The sequence below is a fragment of the Salvia splendens genome, chromosome 20 (genome assembly GCF_004379255.2).
Source record: "Salvia splendens isolate huo1 chromosome 20, SspV2, whole genome shotgun sequence".
NCBI classification, from domain to species: domain Eukaryota; kingdom Viridiplantae; phylum Streptophyta; class Magnoliopsida; order Lamiales; family Lamiaceae; genus Salvia; species Salvia splendens.
In genome coordinates this window covers 19588310-19611290 of record NC_056051.1, presented here as the reverse complement: position 1 = coordinate 19611290, position 22981 = coordinate 19588310, and the positions used below count along the sequence as shown (strand labels likewise).

At 38.7% G+C, this 22981-nt stretch overlaps 1 protein-coding gene and 2 pseudogenes across 1 annotated transcript; all 3 read right to left on the bottom strand.

Moving 5' to 3' along the window:
* Positions 1 to 786: 786 nt before the first annotated feature.
* LOC121782764 lies at positions 787 to 2947 on the bottom strand (annotated as a pseudogene).
* A 1858-nt stretch (positions 2948 to 4805) lies between these two features.
* On the bottom strand, positions 4806 to 6275 carry LOC121782987 (annotated as a pseudogene).
* A 13740-nt stretch (positions 6276 to 20015) lies between these two features.
* Positions 20016 to 22052, bottom strand: LOC121780888 (protein IQ-DOMAIN 5-like). The gene is made up of 5 exons (XM_042178537.1): positions 21775 to 22052; positions 21324 to 21533; positions 20986 to 21213; positions 20785 to 20898; positions 20016 to 20721 (listed from the first exon to the last, which is right to left on the bottom strand). Exons 1-5 carry the CDS (start codon positions 21838 to 21840, stop codon positions 20146 to 20148), a joined length of 1194 nt encoding a protein of 397 aa, XP_042034471.1. The 5' UTR covers positions 21841 to 22052; the 3' UTR covers positions 20016 to 20145.
* Between the last annotated feature and the right edge of the window lie 929 nt (positions 22053 to 22981).

The following is a 22981-nucleotide window of genomic DNA, read 5'->3' as shown; positions in this document are numbered from 1 at the left end:
TGCGCATAATTGCTGGTGTCTATGGGGATTTGATTATCAGTGATGTTACAAGTATGATTCATCGATCAACCTGGCTCGATACCGATGCAAGGTTGATCCCTCCGGGCAATGACAAGCTAGATCCGAACATTCTTGGAGGCGTGGACAAGCTTTTGCTTTCAGCTCTCGTCAATGATTCATGGTTCCCACCTTGAGGACAAGGTGGATTTCAACCGTGGGGGAGTTGATACGATCATATCTATCATATCTCTTAGGATCTTCTAATTATTTAGTTTTCCCTTATTCACCATATCTTTCCCATATTTATTTAGATATTTGTTTCTTGTTCATTAAGTTAGGGTAGTAGTATTCTAGTATTATAAATAGGAGAGCTTGTTATCATTTTAATCACTCAATGAATATATATTATTTTCCACAAACTTGTCCTGAGTAACAAGAATATCATATTTCGTTTCCAAATTGTTGTTCATCGGAGAAAGTCCGAAAATCAGCAATTCGTGAGCTTTCCTTCGAGCACGTCGAAGGTTCGATCACCTTATCTCTCCGAGAAGTTAGCCATCCGGCCTCGTTACGGAGAACGTCCGTAACAGTTCCATACTCGAAGAGAAGAGAAGAGAAACGTAATTGTGCAGGGATTTTCTATTTTTGCATTTTGTCACTCATTTCTCTTGTTTGATGGCTTTTAGATTATTTTATTTGCTTCAGTATATTGTTTGTGTTTGGCATTGTTGTTATCAAATGAGTGCTTCAATTGGGTTGAAAAGAAATCAATTATGACTCCGGGAGTACATAAAACAAGCAGTAATGAATAAATAAGGAAGATATAATCACAAAAAAACATAAATCACCACCATTATTCATCCATTCAAGCATATTCAGGCACACGAAAATGAAAACCAGAATCAAAGCAGTAATGAAGCAAAGAAATGAAAGCAAAAGGTGTGAATGATGAATGAATCAATTTCCAAAAGCATCCTCTTCCTCTTCCTCTTCTTCATCATTATCAGCATTGGCATCCTGATACTGCTGATACTCCGACACGAGATCATTCATGTTGCTCTCGGCCTCGGTGAACTCCAATCTCGTCCATCCCCTCCCCCGTGTACCAATGCAGGAAGGCCTTCCTCCTGAACATCACCGTGAACTGCTCCGACACGCGCCGGAACATCTCCTGTATCGACGTGGAGTTCCCCACGAACGTCGACGACATCGCCAGCCCCGTGGGGGGCACGTCGCACACGCTCGACTTGACGTTGTTCGGGATCCACTCCACGAAGTAGGACGAGTTCTTGTTCTGCACGTTTATCATCTGCTCGTCCACCTCCTTCGTGCTCATCTTCCCCCGGAACATGGCCGACGCCCGTCAGGTACCGCCCGTGCCGCGGGTCCGCCGCGCACATCATGTTCTTCGCGTCCCACATCTGCTGCGTCAGCTCCGGGATCGTCAGCGCCCGGTACTGCTGCGACCCGCGCGACGTCAGCGGCGCGAACCCCACCATGAAGAAGTGCAGCCGCGGGAACGGGATCAGGTTCACCGCCAGCTTCCGAAGGTCCGAGTTCAGCTGCCCCGGGAACCTGAGGCAGCACGTCACCCCCACTCATCGTTGTCGATATCAAGTGGTTCAGATCGCCAACTGTATACCAAAATGCATGTGATGATTCATTTGAACGTGAGGTCCAGTAATTATATCCAGAATTAGAAAAAAAATGAAACTTTAAATTGCGGACGACTGAGTGGTATGAGAGTGTTATTTTAAAATGTTAAAAAGGTTTGAATGAGACTTTTGACTTGGTCTTGGTGTATAAAGGGGCTTACAGCTTGGGTTTGTGAGTTTGAGGGTGCGGAAGCAGATGTCGTAGAGGGCTTCGTTGTCGAGGACCATGCACTCGTCGGCGTTCTCGACTAGCTGGTGGACGGAGAGGGTGGCGTTGTAGGGCTCCACCACTGTGTCGGAGACCTTGGGCGAGGGGAACACGGAGAATGTCAGCATCATGCGGTCCGGGTACTCTTCTCGGATCTTTGAGATGAGGAGAGTCCCCATCCCGGACCCTGTGCCGCCTCCCAACGAGTGGCATATCTGAAATCCTGCAATCGTTTAACAGGTTTCAGTAATACTACTTTCGTCCCTCATTAACTGAGGTGTTATTTTTCGGCATGGGACTTAAGAAAATGAAATTTTATTAGTTAAGTGTAGAAAGAACAAAATTAAGTCATAAAATAAGAGTATTGATTTTTGTCCAAAAAGAAAATGAGTCACTTAGCATGAAACGTCTAAAAAAGAATTTAAATCACTTAAAAGGGACAAAGGGTATAGTAAAATATGAGATGTACCAACACAATTTGAAAATTCTTTGGTTATCAATATAATGTAAGTGATAGTGAAATGCAACCATTATGATCCACAACAGTAGTAGAATATGAAATATAACACAACTGGCAAATTGTGAACATGTTTTGAGTAATAGTGAAGTAGTACAATATGTAACATACCTTGCAAGCAGTCGCAGTTCTCAGCTTCTTTACGGACAACATCGAGAACGGAGTCGATGAGCTCGGCTCCCTCGGTGTAGTGGCCCTTGGCCCAATTATTACCGGCGCCATTCTGGCCGAAGACGAAGTTATCGGGACGGAAAATCTTTCCGTAAGGGCCGGTCCTAAGGCTGTCCATGGTGCCAGGTTCGAGGTCCATCAACACCGCCCGAGGCACGTACCTCCCTCCGCTAGCCTCATTGTAGTACACATTGACCCTCTCAAGCTCGTTTTTTCGACGTCCCAACGTAGTTTCCGAGCTCGTTGATGCCGTGCTCTGCGCACACCACTTCCCAAAACTTGCCACCAATTTGGTTGCCACATTGGCCTGCTTGAATGTGAAGAATTTCTCTCATTTTTTCCTCTCTGTGAATGCAAAATTAATTTGTGTCTCTGATGGATGGAAACCAAATTAATTAATAGGTGTGGCGATGATTATAGTATGCATGATTGAGACATTGATATTTATTTTTCATATATGAATATGAGATAAGGTTAGAAGCAATAATTTCATGTGGGCTTGTTTTTCAGCCACCTTCAAAGATTCTGAGCTGGAAGGGAAGGAGACAAGGTAACTAACTGCATCATCATATCTCATGTGGGCTGCATAAAATTCCAAGATCATTCCATCTATCTCTTTCTTCCTATAGTCCCATTAAAGACCTTGTCTAAATATATGCATTCAATCAACCATTTATGGCTCCCACCATGGTGAAATTTGATTTTTGTTCGATATCCAGTGTTTTTTCACATGCAAATAGGCCGCGTCACAGTAAACTCGAACCTAAGATCTTTGGTCTCAGACATTACCACTATCTTGTTAGATCGATTCACAGTGTTTTATGACATCGGTACATATGTTATGCACTAATCAAGTGAAATAGGGAATCTCCCATAAAAGTTTTGGCTATTTTTAGATTATTACTATTTGACATTGGCTTATTCATAATATAAATATAGTCTGTACTTATGATCTACCTTTGTTCATTTAATGGTCCAAGACATAATTTTTAGCCAACTAATCATTCAAAAAAAGCATTTTGTGTATACTTTTTAGGCATATTGAATTTCGTACTCCTACTTGCTTCTTGAAGTTTAAGTTGGTTGGAAATTTTAACTAAATAAATAGATAATTGCCTATCATATTCTACTCCTAATATTTTTTAATATCGAGCTTAAAAATCAGTAAGAAGTCAAGTACATGGAGATGGTATGAGATTTAGAAATCATTATTTTGGAGGGTGGGATGTGATGTAATACTTAATCAATCACTAATTTTAGGTGAAAATTAGTGTTCCTTAATGATAAAGAATGAGTTTAGACATAGTAATCGTCGGTTGCCAACTTGTGGCATCTTAATTAATTGAGAGAGAAGAAGGTACAAGGAGCTTCAATTATTGATGCAAATCAATCAGTGTTGATTCTTATCTCTATTTTTATTGCAAACTTTCTCTCTCATCTCCATCTTGTTAAAACAGGATTATAGGAAAGCCATTTCATTTTTAGGCAAATTTAAGTAGCACTAGTATTTTTACAATCACGTGTTTCTCTGTTACATTGCATTTGTAGTTGATTTAATTCTACCGTTAGTGCAGGCCTTAGCAGTAATTAAATAGCCTAATTAACTGTTCCTTGATTTAACAGACACAGAAATAACAGAATGATATGGAAAATTTGAAGGTTTGGACAAAAAAAATACTAGTATGATTTGCTGTTGCTTGTTAATTATTAAAAGTAAATGTCTATACAAATTGCCAGTGAATAACCAGAGAGGCAGATATGGCTTTGCTATATTCATTGTTGTTTTATTAAGTATGCCAGATATTTGGTTCCACAACTTGCTGCCTCAAATCACAATCAACAGTTTTGTAAAATATTTAGTACATTATTCACGAAAACATTTTCATGTATTTAAAAAAAATTAATATAACTATACTACTCCTATATAGTAGTACTAATTTGGTGAAGTGGTTCAGCCAACCAGTCTTGAACACTCGGTAGCAACAACAATCAACACTATATGTTAATTACACTATTCATATAAAATGTTTCATCATGAATTCACATAGATACAATACAAAATGTTTGAAGTTTGATAAATAATATACAAAAGGTTTGTTTGCATTTATTTACTATAATTCGTTAGTTATATTTAAACAAAATCAATATTTTCTCATATATGAGATATAAAATGTTTCAACATTGTGTATTTATCCTCTACAATGGCAGAGTACTGCAGGAAAAAAGGAAATACGGATATTTGAAACAAATAGAGTGTAAAAGCATATACTCACATTATTAATTATAAACATTCTACATACATGATAATGCACATGGTAACCCAATGTAGACTACCTTGTGCATTTCTACACATTTTTTTATCTTTGCAGATTTGTATTTTGGTCTACAACACATGATAAAGTAGGTGTACATGCCCAAGAACTAGAACATCCTGTACATTTGGGAAGAGTATCACCAGAAATCATCATACACACCTACTGATGTCGAAGGAGGCCGGTCGTCTTCAGCCTCTACCTCCATCTCCAACTCCAACTCCGGCTCCTGCTCCACTGCCTCGATGTCAGCAAGGTTCTTCAAGTCAACAACCGAGAGCTCATCAAGGTGCCGGACCACAAGGTCAGCCGCCCCAAGCTCGTACACGGGTGCTTGCTGGCAACAGCAACACATTTCATCCGTGCATCGTGCGCGGCCTCAACTGTCTGATTCGAGTTCCCAAACACTATGCACCGTTCGGGTATGAACTGCAGGAGCTGCGCTGCGTACATGAACATCTCCGGATCGGGCTTCCCTCTGTAGACATCCTCAGCAGTGACAATGACACTGAAGACTCCTTCAATGCCGATCACTGCAATGGCCCTTTCAAGAGACTTTCTAGGCCGGGTGGAGACCAACGCCACAGGCACCTTGTGATGCACCAGAACATTCAAGAACGTCTCGGAGCCAGACCGGAATCTGTACATACTGCCCTGCAGAGCCTGGTGAATCTCTTCCTTCCTAGCCCCCATCCTTTTCAACACCCCCGGGTCCCTAGACCAGCAGAGAACCTCTGCTATAGCCTGCTCGTTCTTCATCCCTTCTATTCGCCTAAGCATGAAGGCCGGAGGTGGCGACTTCCCTTCTTCCTGGGCAAGAGTCAACCAAGCTTGCTTCTCAAGATCCGGATTGTCCTCAACCAGCACCCCTTCCCACTCAAATATAGCACCTAGCCAACCACAACCCATCCTCTCATGTCGAAGCAAACGGATTCTTAGGCCAGGGTTGTCAGCCTTGTTTTCCGGTGGCCACAGCCCCGGCCGACTATCCACACCAGAGTCAATCCCGGGCCTAAACCCTCTAGGTATTCGGTCTTCCTCACGATAGGAGTGAGCCTCCCTAGTCAATTCAGCGGCCTGAGCCTTTATCGTAGACCTGATCGGGTGTTTGACATGCCATCTTCCCACAGAAGAATAGAAACCATATTTCCTATCCATTAACTTGGTAAAAGACAGGCGGCAGTTATGCTTGTTGGCGGCATATTTCCAATTATAGCTACTAAAAATCGGCCGGTGCCCTAACAGAGACGTTGCAGCTATTGAATCCACCATCCTTTTGTAATTAACAGCAGCCTAATTCTATAGTATTTGTTTCGCAAATCAATTAGGTTCCTGTGCCAACTATTTAAGCTAATTCTTCAAAATTAATCAATCCAAAAGATAATGATAAATCGCACGCAATAACCATACAATTCAAAACCTGTAAAGATTCCAACTTCACTGATACTCCAACTCCATCAAATTGAATACCCTAATTGATGAATTAAGCTACGCCCCACCCAGCCAAAGACAATAAATTACAACTATAGAAACGCCCTAGATTCCTACAGGTCGAACAGAATACTAAAAAAGGGGAATATTCTTATATGCAAAGAAAAAACTAAATGATTCTAGCTAATTGAACTCCGATCAGGCAGAGGAAACAATCGCCTATGCTTTGTATGTATTTATAGACGGAAATTAAAAGAAGAGAAAAGCCCTAAACCTGGGTGGGTGGATGGTTTTGATGAGGGGAAGAAAAATAAATTGGAGAGAAAGAGAATGAAAGATGAGATTTTGATTTTGTGTTGAACGTAAGCACGCATGCCTTTCCTTATTTGTGTGGTTTACAAATGTGGAATAAATAGCCAATTAGTGAAATTTATTACTACTATTCCAAATGCTACCGTGTGAATCCCCTTTTTGTTAGACAATGACTTCAAATTTAAGTATTTGTCTCACACAACGTGTTTTTCTAAAAATATTATTGGCGTAATATCACACAATTTTTTTAAAATTTTAATTTTATCCATCAACTTCAAATTAAACGAATAATATCACGAGCTTCAATGGGGATGTCAATTTCCACGGATGATAGATTCCAGCTTATTAAAACTGGCATGGAAAACGAGTTGATTGATTTGAATTTTCGGGGCTGTTGAATTTATACAGTATGAAAAATGGTTATAGGGTGACTGATTTAGTTAATAATGTACGTAGCTTATTTAAAGAGCTTTCAACACATACATTGAACAAGTTTTTCATCACATCACTACAATGTTTTTAACAAAAGTTGTGATGGTGAAAAGTGACTATAACTACAAGATTTTTGTATATGAACAAGAAAAGGCTTTCTTATTTCATTAGAGGTAGTCAGGTAGAAACATAACTTAAGATTAGAAGATAAGCAAGATATCTTAGTTCGAGTTTCTAAGATGAAAGTCCACAGTCTTTGTCCTAGCGGCAATGAGCTTAGATATTATTGTAAGAGGTGCCGAGTTCGAGTCCTTTTGACATCAATTGTAGAGTTCGAGTTCGAGTTTATTTGTAATTTCATCCTTTTTCATCCCATATATAGTAGTGGAGCCATTTTTTTCATTTTGGTATGTTCTGTAGTAGTGAAGTCATTTTCTTTTTAAGTAAAAGTCCACACATTTATTCTCACTTACATTTCTTTTTCTCTTCCTTTATTCTTTCTATTTTTTATTCTCTCTTACTCTATTATCTTTTTATTTAATACAATACACATCATTTTCTTAATATCCGTGCCGGAAAGAAATAACTCTACTACTACGGAACGGAGAGAGTATTTAATAGGAGTACTTAAGGGTGTGTTTGGTTTGTATATTAGGCCATCCGCAATGCTGTTACTTATTCGTCCCTTAACCGTCCCTTAAATTACTATTCATGGGCCCCACTCTACTTTTTTACTCTATCTCTTAACTAAGGGACGAAACCTGCAACCCTCCGTCTCTTAACCGTCACTTAAATTACTATTCATTCAGTTTCATTTTTTTTTATTTCCAACCAAATTAAATTAATAAAAACACACTTCATTAAATAAAATAAACTTACAACATAAAATTCGTAAAAAAAATAATTTAATAATTTCCTAAAAAATTAAAAATACATAATTTAATAATCTCCTCCGCCAAATTTTGCCCAAATGTGCTCCATTAGATCATCTTGGAGTTGGGCGTGGGCGGAAGAGTCACGTGTCCTTGCCCGAATAGACAACTGTTTTTGTATAGACGGATGCACTCCACTGCATGGCGGACTACTTGCGGTAGAGCTTCCGATGGCTTCAGGGTCGAAACAATTTCCCACCTCGGGTCCTTCGTCTTGGACAATCATGTTGTGCAAGATTATGCACGTATACATGATGTTGATCATGCTCTCCATGAACCACGTACGAGCCGGGGCTTTGATAATGTTGAAGCGCGCTTGGAGAACCCTGAACGCCCTCTCCACATCCTTCCGAGTAGCCTCCTGCTTCTGCGCAAAAAGTGTCTGCTTTGCGTTCACAGGCCTGGTGTACGTCTTCACGAAGGTTGGCCACTTCGGGTAGATGTAGTCGGCAAGATAGTACCCCATTTTATAGCGCCGGTTGTTAGCGGTGAAGTTGATGGCCTGCGCTTTACCATCCAAAACTTCGGTGAACAGGTCGGATGGTGGAGCACGTTTACGTCGTTGTTCGAGTCGGGGACCCGAAGTACGCATGCCAGATCCATAGCCGGTAGTTGGCAACGGCCTCGAGTATAACGGTGGGGTGGGTGCCTTTGTGGCCGCTCGTGTACGACCCCTCCACGCCACCGGACAATTCTTCCATTGCCAGTGCATGCAATCGACGCTGCCAAGCATCCCGGGGAATCCGTGCACTTCTTCGTGAAGGCGGAGCAGGAACTGACAATTTGTCGTGCTTGGCTTCCGGAGAAATTCTTCGGTGAAGGCTACCCGGACGCCTTTGCAGAATTGGAGCAAGCACATTCTCCCAGTGCTTTCTCCAATGTGGAGCTATTCGTCGAACACATCCGTCGTTTGTCTAGTCGCAAGCTGACGGATTGCTGCAGTACATTTCTGCAATGTCGTGTGGTTGGGATGGCCGACGGCGTCGAACCTTTCTTGGAAGAACTCTTCCCGGGCCGCCAATGTATTTGCGATGTGGAGAAATAGCGGTCGCCGCATGCGGAAACAGCGACGGAAGTAGGTATCTCCCCACACCGGGTTATCGCTGAAGTAGTCGCGGACTAACCTTGCGGCAGCTTCCTCCCGGTTACGATGGAAATGAAGATGATTTGGAAAGAATAGATGTGTAGTTGTGTGTGAAATGAAGATGGAATAAGAGTATTTATAGAGTAAAAAAAAAAGAAAACGGTCGAAAACGGTAATATTACCGTTTTCGAATTTTAATTTTTTTTTATTTTAATTCAATTTTTTTTTGAAAAATGAATTATTATGTCAGCGTGACGAAACCCACTCGCGGGCCGGTGAGTGGGCGTCACGCATGGCCTGGGAGCGCGTGGCGAGACTTCTCGCGCTGCGTCTCGGCGTGACGGGCGTTCCGGCGGGATGGTGACGGGACGGGACGCTGCAACGCGTTCCGCCACCGTTTCGTCACGGAGGAACGAAATTCGGGCCACCCGCGTAAAGCGTTGCGGGGGCCTTAGCATTACTTGAGAAAATGCTGTGAGCATAAAATGGTAAACTTATTTTAGGTTACCCAAACTGCACCACTTGTTTAGTTTCACCATCTTTATTTCTTGATTTTTAGTATTTGTTGTTTGGTATCTATGATACATAAAATTAAGATTTTAGAAAGATTGGGTAACTAAAGAAATGTGTATTAAATTTGTCAGGCCTTGACCAAATACTCGGGCCAAATTGAAATGCAAGGGTGACGAAGCAAACATGTTAGCTACAGATAAGGCACATTTAGTGAGACTAAATGACCATTGGAATCAATTGAAGAACACCATAAACATATAAGAGCATCCGCAGTGATGCTCTTGACTAAGAGCACCCGCCGTGCTGTCGGCGCGACGAATACCCTGCTCGCTGCTGTGCTCTTGCCGACGGCACGACGACCTGCTCGATAGCGATCAAGAGCACCGCCGGCCAAGAGCACGCCTACATGGCACCTCCTGATTCGCCAACGGAATTTCTGTTAGAATATCATTTTTATTTTTATTTTTAAAAATAAATAAAAAATAATCCAAAAAACGGATTCCAAAAATATAGCCGTTTTATTACCGTTTTTTTGAATTGTTTTTATTTTTATTTTTAAAAGTTTTTTTAATCCAAAAATCATCTATAAATATACACATTCATCATCCATTTTTCACATCAAATTATCTCTCTCTCTCTCACTCATACTTCTCTCATATTTTTGAATTGCTCAATTTTTTAATTTTATGAATTTAATTATGTAATTTTTTATTTTTAGGATTTTAATATATAATATTTAATTTTTTAGTAATTTGTAATAGTATTTCGAGTATTTTAATGCATTTTAATATTGTTGAAATATTTTTAGTAATTGAAGTATTTAATTGAATAATAGAATGGTGGGAACCTTGAGCATGCTCTTTGAAAGATTATGGATGTGAGTGTTGTGCTATGTGAAAGAGTAAAGAGTAGGGATACAAAATGAATAAAAGTAGATCTGAGCCCACGTCCATGCTCTTGTCAAGAGCATGGATGTGGATGGTATAATACACAAATAGTGATTGATTAAAATAATTTTAGACGATTTCATTTGTTTGGTTAATTACTAAATTAATTAATTAATTATGGAGTACTTATTTTACCATTTTATTATCAAATACTTAATACTTATGTTCTATAAATTATCATATGAGTATTATTCAGAAAGAGAAGTGATCAACTGCTAACTCACTCTCTAGTTGCTAACTACAACTAAAAAAATTTAATCATTGGATTTTAGAAATCTAGTGGTCTAAAATTTGCCATGTGTAATTTTCATTTTTGGTAATTAAATCGAAATAGATAAAAAAAACTACTAAATTAGGGTTTTAGATGAAATGTCAATATAGTGTTTTGAAAATATCAACACAATGTTTGAGAATGTCAATATTATTGCTTAAGAATGACATTCTACATGTATTATATTGATATATTTTATATTACTATGTTGACATGTTGTTGTTGTACGAAAAAATGAAAATTTTTGATTTTTTTTCCAAATTTTGAAATTGTTGGACATATGCCAGTGAGATCTCGTTAGAATCCTTATGAAATCATCTTTAATTTGATATATGTTGTGCGAAAAAATAGTTTAAATCGAAAAAGTTGTATGCTTATTAAAGTTATGTGATATTTTTCAAAAGTTACTTGCACAACTAATTATTGTAAATTGACCTTAATACCCTTATTGACGTTTTTTGTTGATCGTATGACATTTCGGGGCTGGTGATCTAGGCTCTTGATTTGAATATCTAAGAGTTACTTCCTCCGTCCACGAAAAATAGAGCATATTTGCATTTTTTGTTGTCCACAAAAAATAGAGCACATTTAAAAATGAAAGTTTTCAACAACTGAAGCTGAAAAATACATAAAATTGAAGTCATTGAACGACCTTGGCGATGAAAATTGGAAATATATTTAATCATATTATTGTTAGGAGCAAAAATTTCCTAACCTTATAAAAAAACAAGTCTTGATTTAAACGATGGGAAATTGAGATGACTCAAATAGAAGATGCCAAATATTTCTCAATCCATCTTATCTGTTTTGGGCTTGGACCACTAACGTCATGGACCACAACCAATGTGAATCACCAATTTAACTGATAATAACAAGAACTAATTAATCAATCAATTAATATTATTCAGTAGATAAATTAATCTATTAATTAATCAAAATATCAGAAAACTTATTAGACCGAATTAAAACATAATTTAGAAATTAATTTATGAGATCAATATATTAGCTGTACGTGTCGGTGTCGACTAGTTTTGTGTCAATTAGTACCACAAACTTTTTCAGAGAATAAGAGATAATGTTTACTTTCTAAATTAAACGCTTTTGAGATTTTCCGGATTATATAGGATAATATAAAGTTTACCCATTGTAGAAAATCTTGGTTTCCCGAAACATACATAGAGTCATAGAGATACTCCTTGAGAAAACAACAAATAATTTATTATTTTATTTATTTATGTATATTTTTTAAAAAGTTATTTGTACAATTATCCAAATCAGCACTAACTTTGAAGATTTAATAAAGTATATAAAATAAAATAAATAATGTTAACTTAAATTACGAGAGCGTTGCTAATGAGTTCGATTCATATAAAATATTTAATAGTGCTATAATATTAATAAGTAGCATTCCTAGTATATAAAATATAAAGGCTTGATACAAAAAAAACTAACCAAATCCTAATATTTCATCCATCGTAATTAAGCTGAAACATTTTTTGGGCACGGAAAATTGAAAAATTGTGTTGAATGAGTGAAATGAAAATAAAATAAAATAGGAGAGAAAATAAAGGAGGAGAGATATATAAAAGAAAGTAAAATTGAATTAAGAATAAAGTAATAGTGATTAGATGTTTTACTTTGTCTTTATAAAAAACAAAAAAGATTCAATTTAATTAAGATATTATGGAAATAAATACGGCTCAACTTAATTGAAAAATAAAAGTATAGTATATAACCAGAGGGTCATCTTCTATTGCTTATAGTATCATAATCCAAAATTAAGACCAAATCTCCACCGTTAGATTTCAAAATGAGTGGATGAGATTAAATCTTACGAATTTCAATAAATAGTAGACAAAATATCAACAAAAGGGTAAGATCGTCATTCTATTATCATATCATAATTTTCGTGTTTTTTATATCAACATAGTGTATTACAAATATCAACACAATAACATGAGTATTTCAACACAAGTACACGAAAATATCAACACAGTTTTATTGAGATTTTACCTGCATTATGTTGAGATTTTACATGCATTATATTGAGATTTTACATGCATTATGTTGAGATTTTACATAAATTATATTGAGATTTTTTGATCTATTTGTTGATAAAAATCTACTTATCAACATATACGAAAATTGAAATAAAAATCATCAAATTCCATCATTCGAACGTCGTCGGAACATATGCAATTGAGATCTCGTTAGAATCCTTATAAAATTACCTTTAAATTGATATATTTTTTGAAAAAAATAATTTAAATCGAGTGAGTTACGTAAATTTAAAGTTTTGGGATAATTTTAATAAGAGAGAATTGACATTAATACCCTTTTATTTTATTTAATAATTATTTAAATTTAAAATATAATCTACTTGACATTATATCAACCACTAGATCTCCTAATCTAATGGTTAAAAATTGGTCTTAATTTTAGATTGCTAATTAGTTAGCAATTGATCGCAATCCCTATAACCAGATACTAAATCTAGACCTATAATATTTTAATCAAAGGGCTAAATTTAAGGATAAATTTTATAGATTTAATTATTAAATTTTTCATAGAAGTGCATTTTAGTCACTCTGATTTTGGAGTAGGCATTAATGTTAGGATTTACATGCATACCTTAATACCTTAGGAATTTAGGATATATATTCCTTTAATATACTGCTATACTTACTATTCAATTTTCAGAATATATTCCATTTTTATTCATATGGATTACTGATGACTAGTATCTTTGACTTTGGCTGTCTCACAATATCCGAGTAAATTACAAATTAAACTTGTTGAAATAGATAGTTTTCATATTTTATTAATTGAAAAAGATATCCAATGTCCATGAATTTATAGGAGTGTTGGAGACTCTTGATATACAATAATAAATACATTCTTGGAACTAGTCTACTTTTGAAACTAGATATTATAAATGCTCTATTCTTGGAACTCTTGATGTTCATCTAGGAACTCTTGATGCTTTGTCTTGGAACTCTTGATGTTCATTAACTAACACTCCCCCTCAAGTTAAGTAACGGGATTTCCGATACTTAACTTGGTAAGAGCTTCTAAGAAAACTTTTGCTCCAACTGCTTTTGTCAAAATATCTGCAAGCTGATCTTTAGATCGAACAAATGGGAACTCAACAATTTCTGCCTCGATTTTCTCTTTGATGAAGTGTCTATCTACTTCAACGTGTTTTGTTCGATCATGTTGAACTGAATTTTCTGCAATGCTGATCGCGGCTTTGTTATCACAGAACAATCGACATGGTTTTGGTGATAGAAAACTCAACTCTTCCATCAATCCCCTAATCCACAGTACCTCTGTCAAACCATTTCACATTCCTCTGAATTCTGCCTCTGCGCTTGACAACGCTACGACTTTGTTCTTCTTGCTCTTCCAAGTGACTAGGTTTCCTCCAACAAATGTAAAGTACCCAGAAGTGGATATTCTATCCACTGGGTTTCCAGCCCAGTCGGCATCTGTATAACCGTGAATCTCCAAATGTCCATTCTTCTTGAACATAATTCCATGATCAAAGGTTCCTTTGAGGTATCACACAACTCTCAATGCTGCTTCAAGGTGGTCGTTTTGGGGTCGGTGCATAAACTGACTTATCACACTTACTGCATATGCGATATCTGGTCTAGTGTGTGACAAGTAGATTAATTTTCCTACTAACCTTTGATACCTCTCTCGGTCAGCTAGTTGGGCTCCCTCGGTCATTTGGAGACCATGGTTTATTGCAATTGGTGTGTCTGTTGGCTTACACTCCATCATGTCGGATTCTGCTAGAAGATCCAAAGTGTATTTCTTCTGATTGATAAAGATCCCTTCCTTTGATCTTAGAACTTCAACTCCCAGAAAATACTTGAGTACCCCTAAATCCTTCATTTCAAATTCTGTCGCCAAATTCTTCTTAAGCTGCTCTATCGCTTCAAAATCGTCCCATGTGATGATCATATCATCAACATAAATTATTAGGCACGTGTCCCCTCTCTTCTTCAGGAATAGAGTGTGATCTGCATTACTCTGCTGATAGTTGTACTTCTTCATGGCTTCTGTAAATCTCCCGAACCAAGCTCTCGGAGACTGTTTTAACCCATACAAAGTTTTCTTCAATTGGCAGACTTCTCCAACTTCAAAGTCATCCTCGAAACCAGGCGGAGCTTCAATGTAGACTTCCTTCTTGAGTTCACCATGCAAGAATGCATTAGTCACATCTAACTAGTGTAGGGGCCAATCTTTGTTTGCTGCAATGGAGAGCAGTACTCGAACTGTATTCATCTTTGCCACTGGTGAGAATGTTTTGGAGTAGTCCACCCCATATGTCTGAGTATATCCTTTAACTACAAGACGGACCTTGTATCTCTCGATAGTTCCCGTCAGGCCTCCGTTTGATTGTAAAGACCCATCTGCAGCCAACATTGCGTTTTCCTTTTGGCAGTCGATATTTCTTCCAAGTCTTGTTTCTCTCCAAGGCTTTTAATTCGACCATCATCGCTTCTCTCAAGTGTTTGATTCTTAGGGCTTCTCTCATTGTCTGTGGGATTTCTTCTTCTTCTTCTTCTTCTTCTTCTTCTTCTTCTTCATATAAAGCTGCCTCAAATGCTCGGGCCAGTTTTGTCAAGTTTGCTTTTGCTACACCTCCTATCGGATATCTTGATTTTCTTCCGCCTATATTTTCTGGAGAATATCTTTTGGGTGGAATTCCCCGAGTACTCCGATGTGGTAAAATATATTGTCCAGTATCCTCATCAATGATCTCTCTTTCTTCATCTTTTGCAACCATATTGTCAGCAGTAACAGTAACAGAGTTCTCATTAGAGTTGTTTACCTCGGATATAGGATGAGAGGACATTTGGGCGACACTTTGTTCCACAGGTTGACATGTGTGTAAGACCTGCTCGACGACAGGAGTAGTTGACTGGGGTTGACCTTCATTGGGATTATGATCATGGAATATAGGCATCCAACTTAGCATGTCATCATTTGAAACCTCATTCATTTCCTTCTCCCCCTAGCTGTTAAGTTGGGTGTTGTAAAAGAATTCTGTTTCTAACAAATTACAGTTCATCATGATGATAACATGTCGGTTTTATGGATCGTAGCATCTGTATCCCTTTTGACTTCTCCCATACCCAATGAAAACACACTTAATCGCACAAGGGCTAGTTTCTTTGCTCATGTTACGGGACATGAACGAACACGGACCATCCAAAAATTCGAGGTTAAAGAGATAAAACTTGAGGGATACTAGTTAAGATAAAACTTTAAGTGGGGTTTGAAGATTTAGGATTCTAGTTGGGAGACGATTTATAAGGTATACTGAAGTAGCAATTGCTTCGGGCCAAAAATATTTTGGGACTTTTGACTAAAAAATAAGTGCTCTATTCATTTCTAGGATAGTTCGGTTTTTGCGTTCAGCTACCCCATTCTGTTCAGGCGTGTAGGCACAAGAAGTTTGGTGAATAAGACCTTTCTCAATGCAAAAAAATTTCATTTTTGTGTTAACAAACTCTCCCATATTATCTGATCGAAGAATTTTGATTTTTGTCTGAAATTGGGTGAGGATCATTGCATAAAAATCACAAAATTTAGAGATGACACCGGATATGTTTTTCAAAAAATACACTCATGTCATACGAGTGCAATCATCAATGAATGAGACAAAGTATTTCAAACCGTTTCCCCCGGAAATTGGACAAGGACCCACACATCTAAATGTATCAAGGAAAAAATCGAGTCCACTCTAGTATTACTGGATTTAAAAGATTGTCTGTGGATTTTAGCCAAAACACAAGTTTCACACTAAAAAACAGAATTGTTCACAAGATGCGGAAACAAAAGTTTTAAGTAACTAGAAGATGGATGCCCTAACCGCCTATGCCTTAACCATGTTTCTCGTTCTGAAGATCCATGAGCCAACATTGTCCTGCCAGTTTGAGCTATCTTGTCCACATAGTATAATCCGCGGCATTCAGTGCCACGCCCAATAATTGTCCCCGTTTCTGGATATCCTGAAGAAAACAAAATTTAGGATGCATTAGAAGAGTGCAATTGAGCTCTCGTGTTACGTGACTAATAGACATTAGTTTCTGGGAAAGAGACGGCATGTAAAGACAATTAGATATTTTCAAAGTAGGGGAAATTTGAACAGTGCCAGCCCCCTTGACCCGAGCAAACTCACCACCAGTAGTTTCAACATATGTTCGTTTCGCCTTAGATAATTCACCGAAGTCCGATCTATCATAGGTCATAGTATCGATTGCCTCACAGTCAAATATCCAACCTCTATCATTTTCTACATTTCCCTTTTTGACATTGCATGCAGAAGAAATTTCAGATTCATCTTCTAAGGCCGAAAACTGATTTTTACACAAAATCTGGGAGGTATTATCATATTTTTCATGAGATATTAGGTTGTTTTGTGTAAAATTGTTAGTCTAGGGGTCTATCTGCAATTTAGGGGTTCTTAGGGGTGTACATGCAAGATGGTGGGGTAAAATTTGATATTTATCAAAATTGGAAGGGGGTTTGAGGATAAATCCCGAAACCCTTTACCTTCAACGGTGCAACTTGCGAATTGAGCCCTAGCCGCTGGATCTCCTCCAATTTCAACTCCCGTCGCCGACCACCCTCCTGCCGCCGTCGCCTATCCGCCGCTGCCGGATGGGAGAGCCGCTGGTCCACCTACGTCGCCCCTGGTGCTGGTGGCGGCTTGGCTGCCCATCGGGGTGGCAAAAAATTCTCCTCCTTCTGCTCTCCCCATCGCCAATCTCCCCTTAGCGACCGGATTCTGGTTGGTTTTGTGGCAGTCCTCCCACCACTCCGGGTAGCTGACAACTTCGAAACACGTCTCCTTTGTATGTTTTGTTTTTCCGCAGTGGCTGCAAACTAGTTTGGATTTGTCCATTCGAGGTTGATTGGAGAAGGAACCAGACGAGGGCTGACCTCGGTCTCTCGGAGGCGGCGGCGGCGGTCTGGTGTAGCCCCGGCACGACGGCGGTGGTCCGCCCGTTCGACCTCCGAATCCAGCCCCGATTTCTAAATCAGGAGTTGGGGGTGAGGGCTTCCAAATTCCAGTACGTGTTTCTTCTTGTTTGACAATCCCAAATGCGTCTTCTGCAGAGGGCTCAGGGCTCTGTTTAAGGAGTTCTCGGCGGAGGGCATCGTATTTGTCATCTAAACCGGATAGAAATTGGTAAAGCCTTTTGATTTCAGTCTCTTTTCTGTATGTATTGATACCCTTCTCGCAGCATGTGTAGGGACAGGGTCTTCGGGCATCAATTTCGACCCACAATTGTTGGAGGTCGCCCCAATATTGTTCCAGGGATTCATTCCCTTGCTTGAGTTGATTGGTTCTGATCTCGAGATCGTAGACTTGGACGAGGTCGGCTCTGACTCTGAATGTTGTTGCGAGGCTCCGCCATAACGCCCTGGCAGTTTGGTGTTGAGCAAATTGCAAAACAAGCTTTGGCTCCATGTTTTGGATAAGCCATGTGAATACGGTGAAGTCGGAAGCTTGCCACTTGTTGAACTCTGGGTCGGTGGTTTTTGGAGGATCCTGATCTCCCTCGATGTGGTCGAGTTTTTCTCGACTGCCGATGATTATTCGTATAAGGCGTTACCAGACAGTGAAGTTTCTCCCGTCTAACTTGAATCCTAAAGATACATATTCAACTTGCTTGGACATTTTGAATATGGTTTGATTGGTGCTCACATGATTTTGGCTGTTTCCAGGCTTGAGAATGGATGTAGGGGCTGATTTTGCCTTGATTTAGTCAAGGGGTTGAGGGGTTTTGAACGATGATGAGAACTTCTTTGAGTTCTCAAAAAAAAAAATAGGATCGAAATTTCGTGATACCATGTTGAAACAGATATTTTTCATATTTTATTGATTGAAAAAGATATCCAACATCCATGAATTTATAGGAGTGTTGGAGACTATTGAGATACAATAATAAATACATTCTTGGAACTAGTCTACTATTGAAACTAGATATTATAAATGCTCTATTCTTGGAACTCTTCATTAACTAACAAAACTCAAGATGACGGCAAAAAAAACTTAGATACACATTTTTACACAAAACTCAAGATGACGGCAAAAAAAACTTAGATACACATTTTTACTAGCGCTAATAATCAAGTGCAAGTGTACAAAAATGGTTTAATTGACCTTCTCCGAACCGACCACTGGCTGCATTTGGTGTGGATTTCGGCCTCTCCAAGCCAATATCAGTAGGCCAGGAAAAGGCCGCAACCGTCTACTCAATGAGCCACCTCAATAAGAACAATCCGGCTCGCTCTCAATCTTTATAGACTTGCTCGTCCCGGTTCTTCAAGAACCCTTCCGCCATATCCTCAAGAGGATCCCACACGACTGGAAACATCGTGCAGAGCCGGATGAAGGAGGCGGACGATAATTCAGCCTCCAAAGATTTCTTGGTGCAAACACTCCTGATTATGTTAGTGCTCTTGCCTATGAGCATCTCTTGGCATGATCAACAACTACATCCTTTACACTCTCCACTACTGTCGAGAAGAAGGTTCTAGAAGAGATCGATTCGTCACCACATACCTAATGCACATGATCTTGATCAACTACGTTTCTCTATCTTATGCTTCACAGCACTATTTTTCAAAGATGATCAATCTACACACAAATGTATTTTCTTGATCATTAAGGACGTGTTCACCCTCCATAAAATACCATGATTTGGGTGTAATTCATGGGTTTATCAGCTGTTCAGTTTCCCAGAGTCAAAACGTGAAAGCCCAAGATAATATGTTAGGCTCGCACTGTTCATTAATATTTACCCTGAATTATATCCTACGCTGAGGGTGGTTTATAAATCTGGCCGCAAATGTTGACCATGATTTGGAGAGGTGTTTTACACAATTATCCCCCACCAATTCACTCCCCCCACAAAATATGGAAAAGGCGGAGGGTGACTTGGTCCATTCAATTGAAAATGGACATATCACGTTGACTAAAACTAGCCCACTTATCAAGGAAACTAAACGCCTACATTTAATTCTTCTCAGTAGGCCCACAGAATTATTTCCTTCCAGAATTATTTCATGGAGGGTGAACACGTCCTAACTAAAAATTATGTCATCAAAGATGGAATGAGATTCTAAAAATTTTATCCCTTACTTGCTAGAAACATCAGCCCAAGTTAAGGCAGGAAGGAGGAAGTAATAAAACTTGACCAAAATGATCAATAAACAGTCTTTCATTTCATGGCAAAACTCATTAACAATTACTCTACTATAATACACAATGCAGAAATGAATAACAAACAATCAAGCTGTTGTAAGTTCCAATCCACATTATTTCACCTAACCCTAGAAAAACCCCTTCTCCATTCGCGTCGGGACGCAAAGGGGTCGAGGCATGCAGCTAGAATCAGCATTGGTGAAAGCCATGGACTTGTTGAGAAACTGAGACTCATCCATGGACTGCTGCCTCTGAGCCCCATGCCTCCTCTGCTTTGCCTTCATTGCCTCAGTCAAGTTCATGTAGTTCGGCCTGCTGCTGCTGCTGCCACCCTCATCAGTGTTTCCCGAGATGGGAGTTGTTGTGAACATCGAGGATGAGGTCGAGTTCTCATCATAGCTAGGGCTTGACGATAAATGAGAAAAGAGGGGAGGCTTTGCTGATATCCTCCTGGTCATGTTGTTCCTCCTCACTTTCACCATACTTGGCTCAGACAGCTTAGAGACATTGCTCTTATTGCATTCTTTGATCAACGGGGTCGAATCAGAGCATCGTTCCTCTGTGCTCGACTTCTCCATGAGCCGATTATCCCACGGCTTCACCACCATCCACCTTTCCAGCCAGCTCCACCCAGAGGTGTTCTTGTCCAAGCCTTGACATTTTGGCACAGTGATGCATGAATCACAACTCTGGCTTGATTTCCACTGCAAAAGATAGAGAGAGTTAGCAAAATTATCAATCAAATGAGTTAACATTAAAAGTAATACCTTTTGAGCAAGAGAGTAAGCAAGGGCTCTCTCTCTCTTGACAGCTCCCTCTTGCCTCATTTGAATCTTGGCCTTTACCTCTTCAAGACTCCCTCTACTATCACACCATCCATCCTAAAATCAATTCAAACACTCATAAGATTAAACCAAACATTCTCAAAACAATGCAAATAAAGGGACTATAAGCAAGTAATCCAATACCTCAGCCTCCTTCAAGACCTCATTCTGCCGGTGGCACTCGTCGAGGAGGCGCTGCACGGCCTGTCCCTCCACAGACATCCGGACATGACGGGCCCGGACTCGGGCCTGAACCCTAACAAGAGCCTGCATACACCTCAGGGTCACTGCAGCCTGCTTCCTAACCTGCCTCCCTCTAACAATTGCTTGAAGCCTCACTAGTCCCTTCAATGCCCTCAAAGCCCTTCTTGCCTAAACCACAAATCATCACAATTTTTTATTAAATTTTCGAAATCATTATTTACTGCATATTCACATTATTAATTTTTGAAATTATTTATTTAGCTGATGAAAATGCTGACCAGGAATCCTCTGAAAGCGGTTTGGATTCGGATGGCGGCCCATTCTTGGCGCACAGCGCGGAAGTCCTTCGGCCGCGCTCTCACCACGGCGGCGACGGCGGCGGTGAATGATGAGGATTCGGAGGAGAAATCCGGGCCGGTATTGATTTCTTCGGGCCTTTTCACACCTTTCCAGATCTTCCATTTTTTGCTCTTTCCACTAATCTTTTCCTGTTTTTTTCAAGATTGCAAAAAGGTTTCATCTTTTTAAGATAAATTAAAGAACAGCAACACTCACATAATTAGATAAATAAACAAGCTACAAATCTAATAAAATTGAAAAAGGTTTCATCTTTTTCTTTAAAGTTGGAAGTGCAGCTGAGAAACTGGGACCATAAATTGAGCAGGGAATGCATATAGAAACGTGAAAAGATCGAATTTTTATTATTATAAACTGGAATATGGAGCTTACATTGTCATCTTTATCTTGTTTCTTAATCCCTATCAATGCTTTGACCCATTTTCCAGAAGCCCCCATTTCTAGCTGACTCCAAACCTTCAAGAATGATCTTTGAAACGCAAGTGAGAGAGTGGTTACTGAGTGAAGCAATTGATAGGCAACAGAGGTGAAGTGACACAGAGCTATTAACTTTTCAAATTTTGTTTGCTTGAAAAGGATACAAACATAAATAAAGGGACAATGAGAGTGGTGGGGGTTCCAACTGGCAATTTCAGAACACAAAACCCATTATACATAAATCATTATTATGGTTTCCAATAGAGAAATTAATTACCAAATATATAAATAAATGCATTTGATTTTTTTTTTAATTTATATTTTCCTCTGTTGTGGAAAAATAGAATGACAGCTGCGTTTGAGGCATCATTATTTTTCATTCATTAAAGTGAAAGTACAAATAAAATTCGGTGGGAAAAACTCCTACTCCGCATTTATGAAGTATATTTGCCTGCTCCTTTAATGCTAAGAATAATTCTTTATATTTTGGGTTTTAAAAAAACTAAAATGTTGAGAGAAAAGTGTGTAGGGAAAAAGAGGGGCACCTCCTAAAATTGCCTTTAAAGGAGTATAAAGAATTGTCAAATATCGCGAATCAAAAATAAAAAAATAAGGAAAATTATTGAATTTCAATAATTTGACAAACTAGGACTAGTTAGTTTCACAAGTAAAAATAATTAGTTGAATAGTGGGGTGGGGCACAACACTGTAGTGTGTTTTTGTTGTTGTAGTCTTGTAGAGAGTCTCCAATGAGTGAAAGAGAGCCGTTGGTTTTTGGCATTTCAAAATTCAAAAGGTGGGGGCCGCCGCCCGCTCCAATGTGTTGGACGAAAATGTCCTCCAAATTAATTACTTCAACATGTAAATGTACAAAAAGGAAATATGATTATATAATTGAAATTTCATGTTTTAATGGTGTACTTATTAATAGTATATTGTTCATAAGTAGTGGAGTACTTAATTAATTATTACGAGAATTCCCAGATTCGGACATGAAAAGGTACAAAAAGGAAATACTAGTATTAAATAATTGAAAATTTTCATGTTTTAATGGTGTACTTATTATAGTATGTTGTTTAAAAGTAATATATGAAGGATAAATTTCTTGTACGCCTTGGATTTTAATAGATTTACCGAAAAAGAGTGATGATGTATAAGAGCA